The sequence below is a fragment of the Pristiophorus japonicus genome, chromosome 15 (genome assembly GCF_044704955.1).
Source record: "Pristiophorus japonicus isolate sPriJap1 chromosome 15, sPriJap1.hap1, whole genome shotgun sequence".
Taxonomy (NCBI): Eukaryota; Metazoa; Chordata; class Chondrichthyes; family Pristiophoridae; genus Pristiophorus; species Pristiophorus japonicus.
Window position 1 is genome coordinate 93,436,994 of NC_091991.1, and position 17,509 is coordinate 93,454,502.

At 46.5% G+C, this 17,509-nt stretch overlaps 1 protein-coding gene across 3 annotated transcripts in view; it reads right to left on the bottom strand.

The window, feature by feature from the left end:
• The window catches only part of LOC139280904 (tetraspanin-33), a 119,940-nt gene that overhangs the window by 10,679 nt on the left and 91,752 nt on the right, over window positions 1-17,509 (bottom strand). For all 3 annotated transcript variants that reach the window (XM_070900711.1, XM_070900709.1, XM_070900710.1), the window contains one exon: window positions 4,332-4,460. In XM_070900711.1, the coding sequence (XP_070756812.1) occupies window positions 4,332-4,460 (129 nt within the window). The remainder of the gene's footprint in view (window positions 1-4,331; window positions 4,461-17,509) is intronic.

Genomic DNA, 17,509 nt, shown 5'->3' on the forward strand with positions numbered 1-17,509 from the left:
AGCGCCCTGGGCTGCCATATTTGTTTGTTGGCCGACTCTCGGGCTGCCATTGTGCAGCCCCGCACTCCGTCTTGGGTGCCGGGCTGCTGGCCCGGTCTCACGCTGCCCTAGTGGTCCAGTGGTGGCCACCAAAGGGCCATGCAGAGTGCGCAGCGGCCCGTCCCTTTAATGGAAGGTGGGGGTATTGTAGTGTGCCAGCGCTAGGCGCCGCACTACCGCCCTGGCATTGCCCCCACAGAAAGCGGAGCACGGAGACAGCGCTCAGCTTGCTGTGAGGGGCGGTAGGCCCAATTCTGTATCGCCGATAAATGTTCCGGCCCCCGGAAGGGTACTGTCCCCAATTGGGGAACGGGGCACTTTCGCCACCACCGCCCCCCTTGCCATGTCTTTCTTTCTTCTTATTCTTTCTTTTGTATCTATCAAGGGCTCCATAGTGAGCAGCAGTCATTAAAGTCATTAACTGGGCAGGGGAGGCCCAAGGTTTCCTTGTGGTGCCCGGAGGAGAATTTCTGGCCCACAAGGAACCTTAAAAACATTTTAAAAACATGCTACTTGTGTACAGACCTCCAAACAGTAGTAGTGATGTTGGGGAGGGCATCAAACAGGAAATTAGGAGTGCATGCAATAAAGGTGCAGCAGTTATAATGGGTGACTTTAATATGCACATAGATTGGGCTAGCCAAACTGGAAGCAATACGGTGGAGGAGGATTTCCTGGAATGCATAAGGGATGGTTTTCTAGACCAATATGTCGAGGAACCAACTAGGGGGGAGGCCATCTTAGACTGGGTGTTGTGTAATGAGAGAGGATTAATTAGCAATCTCATTGTGCGAGGCCCCTTGGGGAAGAGTGACCATAATATGGTGGAATTCTGCATTATGATGGAGAATGAAACAGTTAATTCAGAGACCATGGTCCAGAACTTAAAGAAGGGTAACTTTGAAGGTATGAGGCATGAATTGGCTAAGATAGATTGGCTAATGATACTTAAGGTGTTGACTGTGGATGGGCAATGGCAGACATTTAGAGACCACATGGATGAATTACAACAATTGTACATTCCTGTCTGGCGTAAAAATAAAAAAGGGAAGGTGGCTCAACCGTGGCTATCAAGGGAAATCAGGGATAGTATTAAAGCCAAGGAAATGGCATACAAATTGGCCAGAAATAGCAGCGAACCTGGGGACTGGGAGAAATTTAGAACTCAGCAGAGGAGGACAAAGCGTTTGATTAGGGCAGGGAAAATGGAGTACGAGAAGAAGCTTGCAGGGAACATTAAGGCGGATTGCAAAAGTTTCTATAGGTATGTAAAGAGAAAAAGGTTGGTGAAGACAAACGTAGGTCCCCTGCAGTCAGAATCAGGGGAAGTCATAACGGGGAACAAAGAAATGGCAGACCAATTGAACAAGTACTTTGGTTCAGTATTCACTAAGGAGGACACAAACAACCTTCCGGATATAAAAGTGGTCAAAGGGTCTATTAAGGAGGAGGAACTGAGGGAAATCTTTATTAGTCGGGAAATTGTGTTGGGGAAATTGATGGGATTGAAGGCCGATAAATCCCCAGGGCCTGATGGACTGCATCCCAGAGTACTTAAGGAGGTGGCCTTGGAAATAGCGGATGCATTGACAGTCATTTTCCAACATTCCATTGACTCTGGATCAGTTCCTATGGAGTGGAGGGTAGCCAATGTAACCCCACTTTTTAAAAAAGGAGGGAGAGAGAAAGCAGGGAATTATAGACCGGTCAGCCTGACCTCAGTAGTGGGTAAAATGATGGAATCAATTATTAAGGATGTCATAGCAGCGCATTTGGAAAATGGTGACATGATAGGTCCAAGTCAGCATGGATTTGTGAAAGGGAGATCATGCTTGACAAATCTTCTGGAATTTTTTGAGGATGTTTCCAATAAAGTGGACAAAGGAGTACCAGTTGATGTGGTATATTTGGACTTTCAGAAGGCTTTCGACAAGGTCCCACACAGGAGATTAATGTGCAAAGTTAAAGCACATGGGATTGGGGGTAGTGTGCTGACGTGGATTGAGAACTGGTTGTCAGACAGGAAGCAAAGAGTAGGAGTAAATGGGTACTTTTCGGAATGGCAGGCAGTGACTAGTGGGGTACCGCAGGGTTCTGTGCTGGGGCTCCAGCTGTTTACATTGTACATTAATGATTTAGACGAGGGGATTAAATGTAGTATCTCCAAATTTGCGGATGACACTAAGTTGGGTGGCAGTGTGAGCTGCGAGGAGGATGCTATGAGGCTACAGAGTGACTTGGATAGGTTAGGTGAGTGGGCAAATGCGTGGCAGATGAAGTATAATGTGGATAAATGTGAGGTTATCCACTTTGGTGGTAAAAACAGAGAGACAGACTATTATCTGAATGGTGACAGATTAGGAAAAGGGAAGGTGCAACGAGACCTGGGTGTCATGGTACATCAGTCATCGAAGGTTGGCATGCAGGTACAGCAGGCGGTTAAGAAAGCAATTGGCATGTTGGCCTTCATAGCGAGGGGATTTGAGTACAGGGGCAGGGAGGTGTTGCTACAGTTGTACAGGGCCTTGGTGAGGCCACACCTGGAGTATTGTGTACAGTTTTGGTCTCCTAACTTGAGGAAGGACATTCTTGCTATTGAGGGAGTGCAGCGAAGATTCACCAGACTGATTCCCGGGATGGTGGGACTGACCTATCAAGAAAGACTGGATCAACTGGGCTTGTATTCACTGGAGTTCAGAAGAGTGAGAGGGGACCTCATAGAAACGTTTAAAATTCTGACGGGTTTGGACAGGTTGGATGCAGGAAGAATGTTGCCAATGTTGCGGAAGTCCAGAACCAGGGGTCACAGTCTAAGGATAAGGGGTAAGCTATTTAGGACCGAGATAAGGAGAAACTTCTTCACCCAGAGAGTGGTGAACCTGTGGAATTCTCTACCACAGGAAGTAGTTGAGGCCAATTCACTAAATATATTCAAAAGGGAGTTAGATGAAGTCCTTACTACTCGGGGGATCAAGGGGTATGGCGTGAAAGCAGGAAGTGGGTACTGAAATTTCATGTTCAGCCATGAACTCATTGAATGGCGGTGCAGGCTAGAAGGGCTGAATGGCCTGCTCCTGCACCTATTTTCTATGTTTCTATGTTTCTATTACTTTTGGCCTCCTCTGGCGCTGGCTCCTGTTCCCGGCAGATTTGGTCTGGTAGGGAAGCCAGCAATGTTCTCCTGTTCAGGACTCAGGTTAAATAGCACTCGAGTTGCAATGATGTCATCGGAGCCCGGCCCGAATATTTAAAAAGTGGGTTACTTACTGCCGGCAATTTAAAATCAGCCAGATCAGCACCGGAACAGAGTGGGTAAGCCGCCCACTCCATTTTAACATCTCCCCCATGTAATTTCCGCCAGGTGGGGGTGGGTGTGTTAAATCTACCCCCCCAATAAGTGAGCTTCTTTCTATGAAGAAAGGGCACTTGGGCTAAATACTGGAGGGCATTAAATAGCCCGAGTCAATGCTTTGAGTAGGGCAGGACAAAAGTGGGGAGGAACATGAATCAGCCATTAAGCCCCTTGAGCTTGTTCTACCATTCAATTAGATCACAGCTGATCTGTCCATCAACTTCATTTCTCCACCTTCGCTGCCTATCCCTTGATGCCCTTACCCAACAGAAATCTATTGATCTCAGTCCAATTGTCCCCCAGTATCAGCAGCCTTTTGGGAGAGAAAGTTCCAGATTTCTACCACCCTGTTTGTGATAAGGTGTTTCCTGATTTCACTCCTGAACAGCATGGCTCAAATGTTAAGATGATGTCGCTTTGTTCTTGATTCCTCCACCAGAGGAAATATAGTTTCTCTGTCTCTACACTATTGAATCCCTTTATCATTTTAAAGACCTTGATTAAATCAGCCTGACTCTTCTATACTCGAGGGAATACAAGCCAAGATTATGCAACCAGTCCTCATTATCGAACCCATTAAGCTCCTGTATTATTCTGGCGAATTTGCGCTATACCCCTCCAAGGCCAATACGCCCTTCCTGAGGTACAGTGCCCAGAACTGAACGCAGTGCTCCAGATGGGGTCTGACCTGGCTCTGTACAACTGCAGCATAACTTCCTCTCCTTTGTATTCCAGCCCCCCTGAGATAAAGGACAACATTCCATTAGCCATGTTGATTACTTTCTGTACCTGTGTATGATCAGCTCTTGCCCCGCTTCTTATAATGTTGCATGAAAATTCTAAATTCCTCTTCTTCACAGTCCTACCACCTTAAATAAAACTCAGTGCTTGAAAAGAAAGTAAACTTTTCCTTGGCCAGTACAAGGCAGCTCTGCCTCACCTCTTCAGTGTCCGTCACGCAGCAGGAAAATGGCACTCCACACTGTTCGAGGCTGGGGTTGGCTTCTACACAGCTGAAGTACATATTCTTGGACCAGTCTTTGTAACTCGACACTCCACAACACTTGAACTGAAAGAAAGTTAAAAGTTCACAAACATAACCTCTGGGAAAAGATTGACCCTTGTTTATTTTTTCTTTGTCAATTTGATGCTTATTAAGACGTGTTAATGCTGGGAAATATGGTCCATTTCAGGCAGTCACTATCAGCGTCAAGTACTCCCCCTTCAGATTAGGTGACCGCTTTGCGGAATACCTCCGTTCAGTCCGTGAGCGTGACCCTGAGCTTCCGGTCGCCTGTCACTTTAATTCTCCGCTCCATTCCCACTCTGACCGCTCCGTCCTCGGCCTCCTACACTGTTCCAACAAAGCTCGAGGAAAAGCATCTCATCTTTCGAGTCGGCACTTTACAGCCTTCCGGACTGAACATCGAGTTCAACAATTTCAGAGCGTAACTGCTACCAATCTTTGGCTTTCTTCCCCCCTCCCTGGGGGAATTTCTCCTTGTCTCCAATGGCAGCTGGTCATTATCCTGCCATTCACACCCTATCTTGACTAATGTTTTTCTAACTCTTGAAATTACCATTTCAATTCGGCCCATCATCCCTTTTGCCTCTCTGATCTCTCCTGCCTTCCACCCTATCACAGACCTTCCCTTTTGTTCTGTCTTCCCCTCCCCCTTTCAGTGCTTCTTAAGAATCAGTTCTGACGAAGGGTCATCGACCCGAAACGTTAACTCTGTTTCTCTCTCCACAGATGCTGCCTGACCTGCTGAGATTTCCAGCATTTTCGGTTTTTACTCCCCCTTCCGGTTAGCTATAGTGTATAGGTCCCTCCACTTTGTCTCAATGAGCACTTGCAGTGCCGGTACAGAATGGGGTTATCATCATAGGCAGTCCCTTGGAATCGAAGAAGACTTGCTTCCACTCCTAAAGTGAGTCCTTTGGTGGCTGAACAATCTAACACAAGAGCCACAGACCCTGTCACAGGTGGGACAGACTTTTGTCGAGGGAAGGGTGGGGTGACACTGATTTATCACACACTCCTTCCGCTGCCTGCGCCTGACCTCTTCACGCTCGCAGCGTTGAGATTCGAAGAGCTCAACGCCCTCCTGGATGCACTTTCTCCACCTCGGGCGGTCTTTGCCAGAGTCTCCCAGGTGTCAGTGGTGATGTCGCACTTTACCAGGGAGGCTTTGAGGGTGTCCTTATAACGTTTCCGCTGCCCACCTTTGGCTCATTTACCATGAAGGAGCTCCGCATAGAGCAATTGCTTACGGAGTCTCGTGTCTGGCATGCGAATTATGTGGCCTGCCCAGCGAAGTTGATCGAGTGTGGTCAATGCTTCGATGTTGGGGATGTTAGCTTGGGTGAGGACACTGATGTTGGTGCATCTGACCTCCCAGGGGATTTGCTGGATCTTGCGGAGACATCGTTGGTGATATATCCCCAGCGACTTGAGGTGTCTGCTGTAAATGGTCCATGTCCCTGAACTATACAGGAGGGCAGGTATTATTACAGCCCTGTAGACCATGAGCTTGGTGGTAGACTTGAGGGCCTGATCTTCAAACACTCTTTTCCTCAGGCGGCCAAAGGCCAAAGGTACAGAATGGGATAGGTACAGTCAAACACCCCCTACCTTCATCCGACAACTTATCTCAGCCCCAATCTCAGAAAAGCACCAATGCGACACACGCCAAACACCTAGTGACCCCTCTGGATGAGATTGCCGGTTTACTTTTTGCTATGGGCCCACAGCCTGGGATGGAGACTCACTTTGCACATATCCCTTACAGCCTGCAAACAGGGCGATGGTTTTGCCTGATGGTAGCAAAGATGCCTGTGGTTGGCAGCAATGGTGAACTGCACCCACAAGTCTTCTTTCTCCACGTCCATCCAGGCTTGCTGTATTTCTGAAGTAGAAAGCAGGCCTGCATGCAAGCTAAAGTAAATGTTGGTCCCTTAGAGGATGAGACTGGGGAATTAATAATGGGGAACAGAGAAATGGCAGAGACTATGAACAAATATTTTGAATTGGTCTTTATGGCAGAAGACATTAAAAACATCCCAATAATTGATAATCAAGGGGCTATAGGGAGGGAGGAACTTAATACAATTATTATCACTAAAGAAAAAGTCCTCAGTAAAATGATAGAACTAAAGGTGGACATGTTCCCTGTGCCTGAAGTCCTGCATCCTAGAGTCTTAAAACAAGTGGCAGCAGAGATAGTGGATGCATTGGTTGTAATCTACCAAAATTCCCTGGATTCTGGAGAGGTCCCAGCAGATTGGAAAACCGCAAATGTAACACCCCTATATAAAAAAGGAGGGAGTCAGAAAGCAGGAAACTATAGACCAGTTAGCCTAACATCTGTTGTTGGGAAAATGCTGGAGTCCATTATTAAGGAAACAGTAACAGGACATTTGGAAAAGGATAATACAGTCAAGCAGAGTCAGCATGGTTTTATGAAAGGGAAATCACGTTTGACAAATTTGTTGGAGTTCTTTGAGGATGTAAGGAGCAGAATGGATAAGGGGGAACCAGTGGATGTGGTGTATTTGGATTTTCAGAAGACATTCGATAAGGTGCCACATAAAAGGTTACTGCACAAGATAAGAGCTCACGGCATGGATAGTGGATTGGCTAACTAACAGAAAACAGAGAGTTGGGATAAATGGGTTATTTTCTGGTTGGCAAATGGTAATTGGTAAGGTGCCGCAGGGGTTGGTGCTGGGGCCTCAACTATTTACAACTATATTAATTACTTGGATGAAGGGACCGAGTGTAATGTAGCCAAGTTTGCTGATGATACAAAGATGGGTGGGAAAGCAAGTTGTGAGGAGGACACAAATAACCTGCAAAGGGATATAGACAGGCTAAGTGAGTGGGCAAACATTTTGCAAATGGAGTATAATGTGGGAAAGTGTGAGGTTATCCACTTTGGCAGGAAAATAAAAAAGAAAATTATAATTTAAATGGAGAGAGATTACAAAATGCAGCAGTACAGAGGGACCTGGGGGTCCTTGTGCATGAAACGCAAAAAGTTAGGAGGTACAGCAAGTAATCAGGAAGGCAAATGGAAAGTTGCAAGGGGGATGGAGTATAAAAGCAGGGAAGTCCTGCTACAACTGTACAGGGTATTGGTGAGGCCACACCTGGAGTACTGCGTACAGTTTTGGTCTCCATATTTAAGGAGGGATATACTTGCATTGGAGGCAGTTCAAAGAAGGTTCACTTGGTTGATTCCTGAGATGAAGGTGTTGACTTATGAAGAAAGGTTGAGCAGGTTGGGCCTATAACCATTGGAGTTTAGAAGAATGAAAGATGAACATATTGAAACATATAAGATACTGAAGGGGTTTGACAGGGTAGATGCAGAGAGAATGTTTCCCCTCACGGGGGAATCCGGAGCTAAAGGTCATAGTTTCAGAATAAGGGGTCACCCATTTAAAACTGAGATGAGGAGGAATTTCTTCTCTTAGAAAGTCATAAATCTTTGGAATTCTTTGCCCCAGAGAGCTGTGGAGGCTGGGTCATTGACTATATTTAAGGTGGAGATAGACAGATTTTTGAGCGATAAGGGAGTCAAGGGTTATGGGGAGCGGGCAGGGAAGTGGAGCTGAGCCCAAGATCAGATCAGCCATGATCTTATTGAATGGTGGAGCAGGTTCGAGGGGCTAAATGGCCGACTCCTGCACCTATTTCTTATGTTCTTATAAGCACCATGTTCTGCGCCAACTCTACTTCACCAGCCATCTTTTTTGGAGGAAAAAAAAAGGCAGATCAATGGAAGAACACCAGATGGGTTAGGCTACATCAGAGGCAAATTGCACCTAGATGCTGGTACACTTGTACCCACCTTTACTGGCAGATGTGCACCTATCCAGCAGTGACTACACAGAGTCAGCAAGACAGGCTATAGGTCAGCAGGCCGTCCGCTGCATGGACACTTACGGCTAACGAGCTCCATGGCGCTCAAATTGCCTGTGGCAGTATTGGTCAGCTGTGCTCTGAAGCCCTCTTGCTCCGCTTCCTCCCTGAGGTGTGTCAATGGTCCTCTGAGGAGAGAGTGCTCTAAAGTGGAAAGTCTCCACCTGCACTTTGCCAGCCAGCAAATAGGGGTTTGGGGTGTTTTGCCTTTTCATCACTTACCCACATTTCATCTGCCAGTCACTGGGTTCTGTCAGATATTTTTGTTACCTAAACAAATTCTCCTGCCATGGGGGTGCAAAGTGCCAATTATCTGGGGAGTGAGGCCTGCTAGTACTATGCCCTTTATGTCCCCTGCCAGAAATATGGAGGTGTTGAGGGAGAGACTTCCCCCCATTTGTCCCCGAGTGAAGCTGGATGTTAGAGACACCCGTACATCTTAAGTGTCCGCTGTAATATATATAGCTCCACCCAGTAGACTACTGTGGTAATGCCGCCATTGTTGTTTACAACAATAAAGAGGGAACAGGTCAACCGATAGGATCCTGAAGTTATCAGCCATCTTAAAGCCTGTGTGTTTGTGAGGTCGTACAGAAGTTATCACATTGGCAATGAAGGATAGGATTTCTGGATAACCTAGCTGAAATTTTTGTTGGTGGATGATTCAGCCAACTGACAGAGAGACTTTGAGAGCTTCTTTGTTTTGATTAACAGCTAAAAATCCAAGGTAAATTGCAAGCACATGTGTCTGAACTGCCAAAGTCCAGATGGCTGCGCCGATGGGTATAATAAGGCACTTGCGGGGGTTTCAACGCGACAATGAAAGTTTTGCAGTGTATGTGGAGTGGCTAGAAATGTTTTTTACCGTGAATAGTATCATCGAAGTCCCCAATGATGAAAACTGTAACTGGGTAGTGTTGGAAAGGAGACGGGCTATTTTCTTAACTGAAGCAGGGCCTGAGGTGTATGAAACCGTGAAAAATGTGCTTGTTCCTGTCAAGCCAAAGGACACATCATTTAAGCAGATTCTAACGAAGTTGCATTACAGTCCTGAGCTCCTGGAAATTGCTGAAAGTTATCGACTCTGGATCAGTTCCTATGGACTGGAGGGTAGCTAATGTAACACCACTTTTCAAGACAGGAGGGGAAGAGAAAATGGGTAATTATAGACCGGTTAGCCTGACATCAGAAGTGGGGAAAATGTTGGAATCAATTATTAAAGATGAAATAGCAGCGCATTTGGAAAACAGTGACGGGATCGGTCCAAGTCAACATGGATTTATGAAAGGGAAATCATGCTTGACAAATCTTCTAGAATTTTTTGAGAATGTAACTGATCAAGTGGACAAGGGACAACCAGTGGATGTGGTGTATTTGGACTTTCAAAAGGCTTTTGACAAGATCCTACATAAGAGATTGGTGTGTGCAAAATTAAAGCACATGGTATTGGGGGTAATGTACTGACGTGGATAGAGAACTGGTTGGCAGACAGGAAGCAGAGATTTGGGATTAAATGGGTCCTTTTCAGAATGGCAGGAAATGACGAGTGGGGTGCCACAGGGCTCAGTGCTGGGACCCCAGCTATTTACAATATACATCAAAGATTTAGATGAAGGAATTGAGTGTAATATCTCCAAGTTTGCAGATGACACTAAGCTGGGTGGCGGTGTGAGCTGTGAGGAGGAAGCTAAGTGGCTGCAGGGTGACTTGGACAGGTTAGGTGAGTGGGCAAACGCATGGCAGATGCAGTATAATGTGGATAAATGTGAGGTTATCCACTTTGGTGGCAAAAACACGAAGGCAGAATATTATCTGAATGGCAGCAGATTAGGAAAAGGGGAGGTGCAACAAGATCTGGGGATCATGGTACATCAGTCATTGAAAGTTGGCATGTAGGTACAGCAGATGGTGAAGAAGGCAAATAGTATGTTGGCCTTCATAGCTAGGGGATTTGAGTATAGGAGCAGGGAGGTCTTACTGCAGTTGTACAGGGCCTTAGCGAGGCCTCACCTGGAATATTGTGTTCAGTTTTGGTCTCCTAATCTGCGGAAGGACGTTCTTGCTATTGAGGGAGTGCAGCGAAGGTTCACCAGACTGATTCCCGGGATGGCAGGACTGACATATGAGGAGAGACTGGAACGACTAGGCTTATATTCACTGGAGTTTAGAAAGATGAGAGGGGATCTCATAGAAACATATACAATTCTGACAGGACTGGACAGGTTAGATGCAGGAAGAATGTTCCCGATGTTGGGGAAGTCCAGAACCAGAGGACACAGTCTAAGGATAAGGGGTAAGCCATTTAGGACTGAGATGAGGAGAAACTTCTTCACTCAGAGAGTTGTTAACCTGTGGAATTCCCTACCGCAGAGAGTTATTGATGCCAGTTCATTGGATATATTCAAGAGGGAGTTAGATATGGCCCTTATGGCTAAAGGGATCAAGGGGTATGGAGAGAAAGCAGGAAAGGGGTACTGAGGTGAATTATCAGCCATGATCTTATTGAATGGCGGTGCAGCTCGAAGGGCCGAATGGCCTACTCCTGCACCTTTTTTTAATGTTTCTATGTTTCGGAATACAAGATCAGTTAATTGACGAAAGTATCAGTGGGTACATTGTAGCATTAAAAAAGCTATCTATTTGCTGTAATTTCGGAAACTTTCAGGACCGAGCATTGCATGACCACTTTGTGGGATGAAAAATGATGCGATCAGAAGAAAGTTATTGACAACTCCTAACTTGACTTTTGATTTAGCTTGTCAGACAGCTATGTCGATGGACATGGCCGACCAATATTTCCGAGAATTTCGTACCATTTACAGTTGTCAGATAACCGAGGTAAATCGCCTGCAGGTTAAAAGAAAAAGGCAGTTGGGCCCCAAGGCCTCAGCATCTGGCAATGGTGACAGAACATTGAAATCATGCTATCGGTGCCTGGGACAACACATCGCTCAAAGTTGTCCATATGTGAAGGCAGAGTGTTTCTTCTGCAGGAAAACTGGGCATCTAGCGAAGGCATGCCGACTGAAGAGTAAACCAACTTTCAAGGCTATCAGTAGAAATCCCCAGAGGCTACATAGCATGGAAGAAAAACAACAGGACAAGGAGATACATGTCATCAGGAGCATGAAGGTATCGAATAGTGATTCGAAAAGTATCATCCATGCAGATGGTGCAGGAACCAAGATACCCGTGGAAATCAACACTGATGCATCCATGAGTGTAGTACCGGAATCGTTGATTGTCTCTCACAGGTCAGGGCTGCCACGCTGTTCTGCAGCAGAGATGGTCTCCAGTCGTCTTGGGTAATCCTTGCAACTGGACCAAGACCTAGCTCTGTCAAGCCCGTGTGCTGGCTGGTGTGCAACGGCCACCACACGTTAAAAAAAATCAATGTACAGGCATCTTCCATCCTTCAAAATGTAGTTCGGGATCTGGAATATTATGTCCTTCATTGGCGTAGAAGCAAGTCATCCTCGAATTGAAGGGCAGCCTATAATGATGATGATAACCGGAATCGCTATACAGCGACAAATTGCGTGATTTCCCATTGGAGAAATCTAAGACAGAGCTGCGAGGCTACTCGGGAGAGAACATTCCTGTGGTAAGGATCAATTTCAGAGCTTGCATCTCTTAGTAGTGACAGGAGACAAGCCTGCCTTACCAGGAAGAAATTGGTTGGGATCACTGAAGCTGGATTGGAGTGAGATCTTTCATGTTGAAATGAGATTTGCATCAATGGATGATGTAATAAATAAGTATCTGAAGGTTTTCTGTAAAACAGGCAGTCTGATCCAAGGCTTCAAGGCGAGTGTAAGGGTACAGAAGGACGCTAGATCGGTTTACTGCAAGCCACGTCCTGTACCATATGCACCCAAGGAGAAAGTTGAGCAAGAACTCAAAAGACTAGAGACTGAGAACATTATCTCTATATAATTAAGCTACACCCATTGTTGTTGTACCTAAGTCCGATGGTAAGGTTGTGTGGTGATTATTAAGTAACCATAAACCAGGTTCTAGAGGGTAATCTCCCCAATACATTGCCAAATGTAGAAGATTTATTCACAACACTGACAGGTGGTCAGATTTTCTCAAAGTTGGATCTTACAAATGCGTATTTACAACTTGAACTAGATGAGGAGTCCAAGTCATGCTTGACTATAAATACTCATCTTGCCTATATCAATTTAATAGGCTACCATTTGGAGTGTCTTCCACCCCCGCCATATTCCAAGGGGTGATGAACCAGATTTTACAAGGTATTGAAGGTGTAGTATGTTATTTAGATGACATACTAATTTCAGCACCAAACAGGCAAATTCATAACATATTGAATGAAGTCATCAAACGGCTAGAGAAGCACAGAGTCCGAGTGACTGCTCGCAATGTGAGTTATTTCAAAACTCAGTGGAATACTTAGGGCACAGAGTAGACAAAGATGTTTGCATCCAACCAAGGGAAAGCTGGATGCAATCAGAAATGCATCCATTTCCAAGAATGTCACTGAACTTCGATCATTTTGTTTTTAACTATTATGGGAAGTTTCTACCAAATTTGGCTGCAGTGTTACATCCACTGAATGAACTAGTGAAAAAACAGGTCCATTGGAAGTGGTCAGAAGAATGCGACGCGGCATTTAAGGAGTGTGAAAGCCAATTGGTAGAGAGCACCATGTTAGTTCAGCTAGCATATGATACCTCTCCGTATGGAGTTGGGGCAGTGATCTCTCATGTATCACGTCGTGGGGAGGAGAGACCAATTGCTTTTGCTTCACGCCAGTGAGAGTAATTATGCGCAAATCGAAAGGGAAGCTTTGGCATTAATGTTTGGAGTCAAGAAGTTTCATAAATACTTGTAGGGTTGTAAGTTTACCATCGTAATGGACCATAAGCCCCTGTCAGCAATCCTCCATCGAAAGTCCCCAGTTCCAACATTAGCTGCAGCCCGAATGCAGAGATGGGCCTTGATTTTGTCTGCGTATACATATGATATTGAATACAGATGATCAGCTGATCACAGTAATGCTGATGCTATGTCTAGATTGCCTTCCCCATCACAAGTTACACCCGATAGGGAAGAAGTGTTCTTTTTTCATACATTAATGAACTGCCAGTCACAGCTGAAGAGATTGGTAGAGCTACCAAACGTGACCCAATGATGTCAAAGGTGTATGATTACATAGCAAATGGCTGGCCAAACCAGGTAACAGACAAAGATATTCATCCATTCTTCATTCGTAGGAATGAATTATCAGTCGTTAAAGATTGTATCATGTGGGGTGCAAGAGTGGTTATACCAAATAAATTCAGGTCCAAATTATTCGGAGATCTTCATGGCCATCACCTAGGAATATGCTTGACCAAGAGTTTTGTACGCAGTTACTTATGGTGGCCAGGTCTAGATAAAGATATAGAGTACATCGTCAGTCAGTGTATGGCATGTCAATCAGTAAGCAAGAAACCACCATCAGTACCATTACAGCCATGGAAGTGGCCTCCCAGGGGTGGCAAAAGCTACATATCAATTTTGCTGAGCTAGAAGGACAGCAATTGTTCATTGTGATTGAGAGCTATTTGAAGTGGGTCAAGGTGTTTCCAATGAGGAAAATAACAAGTAAAACATTAGACATTATGCAAAGATATTTTCTTCATATGGCCTCCCAGAAGAAATTGTGTTTGATAATGGACTACAATTTTGTTCAGAAGAATTTGCACAGTTCACAAGTGAAAATGGTGTGAAACATACCGAGGTTCCACCGTATCACCCTGCTTCAAATGGTGCAGTAGAGCGCACAGTACAAATTGCAAAATGTGCCCTCATCAAGCAAGTGCTAGATCTAAATCCAAAAAAATGACAGTTGCCATTGGACCACAAATTGGCTAATTTTCTATATGGTATTGTAATACTCCTCATGCAACTACTGGTAGAACACCAGCAGAGTTGTTTCTCAAACGACAGCTATGAACCAGGTTCTCGTTGTCAGTCCGTAGAAGACAAACAATTAAGACAGAAAGAGAATCATGATAGAGGTAGAGTAAAAGAGAGAAGTGTGAAATTAAATCAGAAGGTGAGAGTGAAGAACCATCACCATAAATGGTTAAAGTGGTTACCAGGAAGAGTGGTGAAGATATGTGGTCCTCGCACATATTTGGTCAAGATGTTTGATCATGGACAGGCTAGGTTTGTTCGCATTGATCATATTTTACCTACAGATGTGGAAGGAGTTGAAGGTTGAAATGATTCAATTATTTCTGACTTAGTTTTGATACACCAGTAGCAAATCCTACATCCAACGTACTGGAAACAAATCTAAGAGAAAGTCAGAATTTAAGTCTGAGTCCGAGTCAGGCAGACAAACAGTCTGCAGTTGTAGAAGTTCAAATGTAAATCAAGGGCATCCCTTGGAAGAAAACTTTCCTCAGGATCAGCCTAGAATGAATCTGAGTTTGACACCATGATTGGAAGGTTCTGTTCGAGAGTGAAGGTATCCTCTTCGAAACAGAAAATAAGTGGTTAAGCTTGATTTGTAAATATGGCGAAATAAGTCCATATCTTTTGTTATGTATAACCATGCAAGTTATGTATGATGATTGTTTGTTATAATTACTTCTTCATTAAGGAGAGAGAATATATATAGCTCCACCCAGTGGACTACTGTGGTAATGCAGCCATTGTTGTTTACAACAATAAAGAGGGAACAGGTCACCTGACGGGCTTCCTGAAATTAACAGCCATCTTAAAGCCTGTGGGGCCGAAATTCACCGTCCCCGAAGGGACGGCTACCGCGGAGTTTGGGCAGGCGACCGATAAATCGATGGGCCGCCGCGGTCGGATGATTTTCCCTCCCCGAGCTATATTCAGCTCGGGGGGATTTGAGCGGTGTGCACTTCCGTCAGAAACGGCGCGGTGAAGCCACTGTAAAGGAGACATTCCAGTGGTGAGCTCTGCAGCGTGCGGGCCGCTGGGAAGTGGCAAGGACAGGGATTTCCAGCTACAAAAAGGTAAGCCTTTTCCCAGCAGTGCTCCTGCGAGGTATTCGAGTCAGTGCTCGAACGGGACATCGTGTTGCCGCGATCGGGGCCCTTTGGTAGGGAAATCGTTTTATTAATTTTAGTGATTTTATTTATAATTACAACATCCACTGTATTTATCTTTTAATAGTTTTATTAATTGTTTTGGCTCCATTAAACCTGCTGAGTGCTGCTCAGAGGTTTGCACATACCTCTGTACTTTTGTACAATTTTCAGGTCTGACTCTTTAGTGGAGGCCTGTGGGCTGCAGAGACCTGCTTGGCAGAGTTGACCCTGAGGATGGGGAGAGTGTTGGGAGGGCGACACCTGGTACACCTGGTCAGAAGCAGGGCAGCACGCAGGAGAAGGCATCGCCGTCAGCACCGTGCAGACAGGCAGCGGGCAAGGGAGGCAGCAGCCATGATTCGTTCATTCTGCCCCCGATCAGTGTGCCCGCTGTCTTCACCAGCCCGAATCAGGATTGCGGTTGGCTGCTTGGGGACAAGGGATATCCCCTGTCCACTTGGTTGCTCACTCCTCTGCGGAACCCCAGGACAGCGCCAGAGCATGCATACAATGGCGCTCATTGTGTCATCAGGTGCATCATCAAGCAGTGCATAGGCATCCTTAAGCAGAGGTTCCAGTGCCTGGACTGCTCTGGTGGCACCTTGCAGTACTCTCCTCAATAGGTCTCTATCATCGTCATGGTCTGCTGCATGCTGGACAACCTGGCCATCATGAAGGGACAGCCGCTGGAGGTCAAGCCAGCAGTACCACCGGAGGAGGAGGAGGCGGCGCAGGAGGAGTAGGAGGAGGTGCAGGAGGAGGAGGAGGAGGTGCAGGAGGAGGAGGAGGAGGTGCAGGAGGAGGAGGAGGAGGTGCAGGAGGAGGAGGAGGAGGAGGTGCAGGAGGAGGAGGAGGTGCAGGAGGAGGAGGAGGTGCAGGAGGAGGAGGTGCAGGAGGAGGAGGAGGTGCAGGAGGAGGAGGAGGAGGTGCAGGAGGAGGAGGAGGAGGAGGTGCAGGAGGAGGAGGAGGTGCAGGAGGAGGAGGAGGAGGTGCAGGAGGAGGAGGAGGAGGAGGTGCAGGAGGAGGAGGAGGAGGTGCAGGAGGAGGAGGTGCAGGAGGAGGAGGAGGTGCAGGAGGAGGAGGAGGAGGTGCAGGAGGAGGAGGAGGAGGAGGTGCAGGAGGAGGAGGAGGTGCAGGAGGAGGAGGAGGAGGTGCAGGAGGAGGAGGAAGAGGAGGTGCAGGAGGAGGAGGAGGGGGAGGTGCAGGAGGAGGAGGATGATCCCCGTTGCCTCAGAGCTAGGAGGCGTTGACCCATCGCCATCCTGGAAGGGCCGGATGCAGTCTGACCAGCACCCTCCTGGGAGGGTGTGTCCTCATATATGTGGAGGTGCCTGACACCTCCCCCGCAATCTCCCTCCATGCATTACGTACTGGCGGTCTACCAGGTCTCCCCACGTCAGGAAACAGCATTCTTCTTCTGTCCTCCACATCGTCCATCAGTGTCTCCACCTCCATATCAGTGAACCTGTTGGCTCTCCTTGCACCTACGCCCGCCAGCCAGCCAGCCAGCCCAGGTCTTTATAAAGACCTAGGCGCCTGAAGGTATGACCACCAAAGATGCAGCGATTAAAATCACCGACACAGTCTGGTTCCGGCTCAGACAGTTGCCAGGGAGAGGGAAGGAGTCAATGGAGATGGAGTTTGTGGCAGGGACCGAAGACATTGGCTTCGGTCTTCCCAATATTTCAATTGTAAAAGGTGGATTACCTGAAAGATTGGTCTCCCGAGAACCGATTGGCTTCAGGAGAACAGGGGACCAGTTTTTCAATTTCTTCATCTTCTCGAGCTGGTTATTCCAGGCCAGGTAAGCAGCGGACAGCTCTGCTACTAAATCCCATTCCACAGGTGAGGTAGGTCCCTACCGGGAATATGCAAATAGCTCTACCTCCAGAATTTCAAACGTAATCACAGTCCCCTCTATAGGGTGGGCGGCAGTTCTAACTCCTAAAAACCATCCCAAGAGGTCGCTGGGCTTCGACCTTGATTAGATCTGTTCCTTGTCAAAGGTGAAGATTTTATTAACACTTGCAGGCATCGAGGTGTCCTCTTTCCTCCCCCACCATCGAGCGAATGGTGAGGTTTAGCAAAGAGCTTTGAACCAAATGCAGCAGAGCA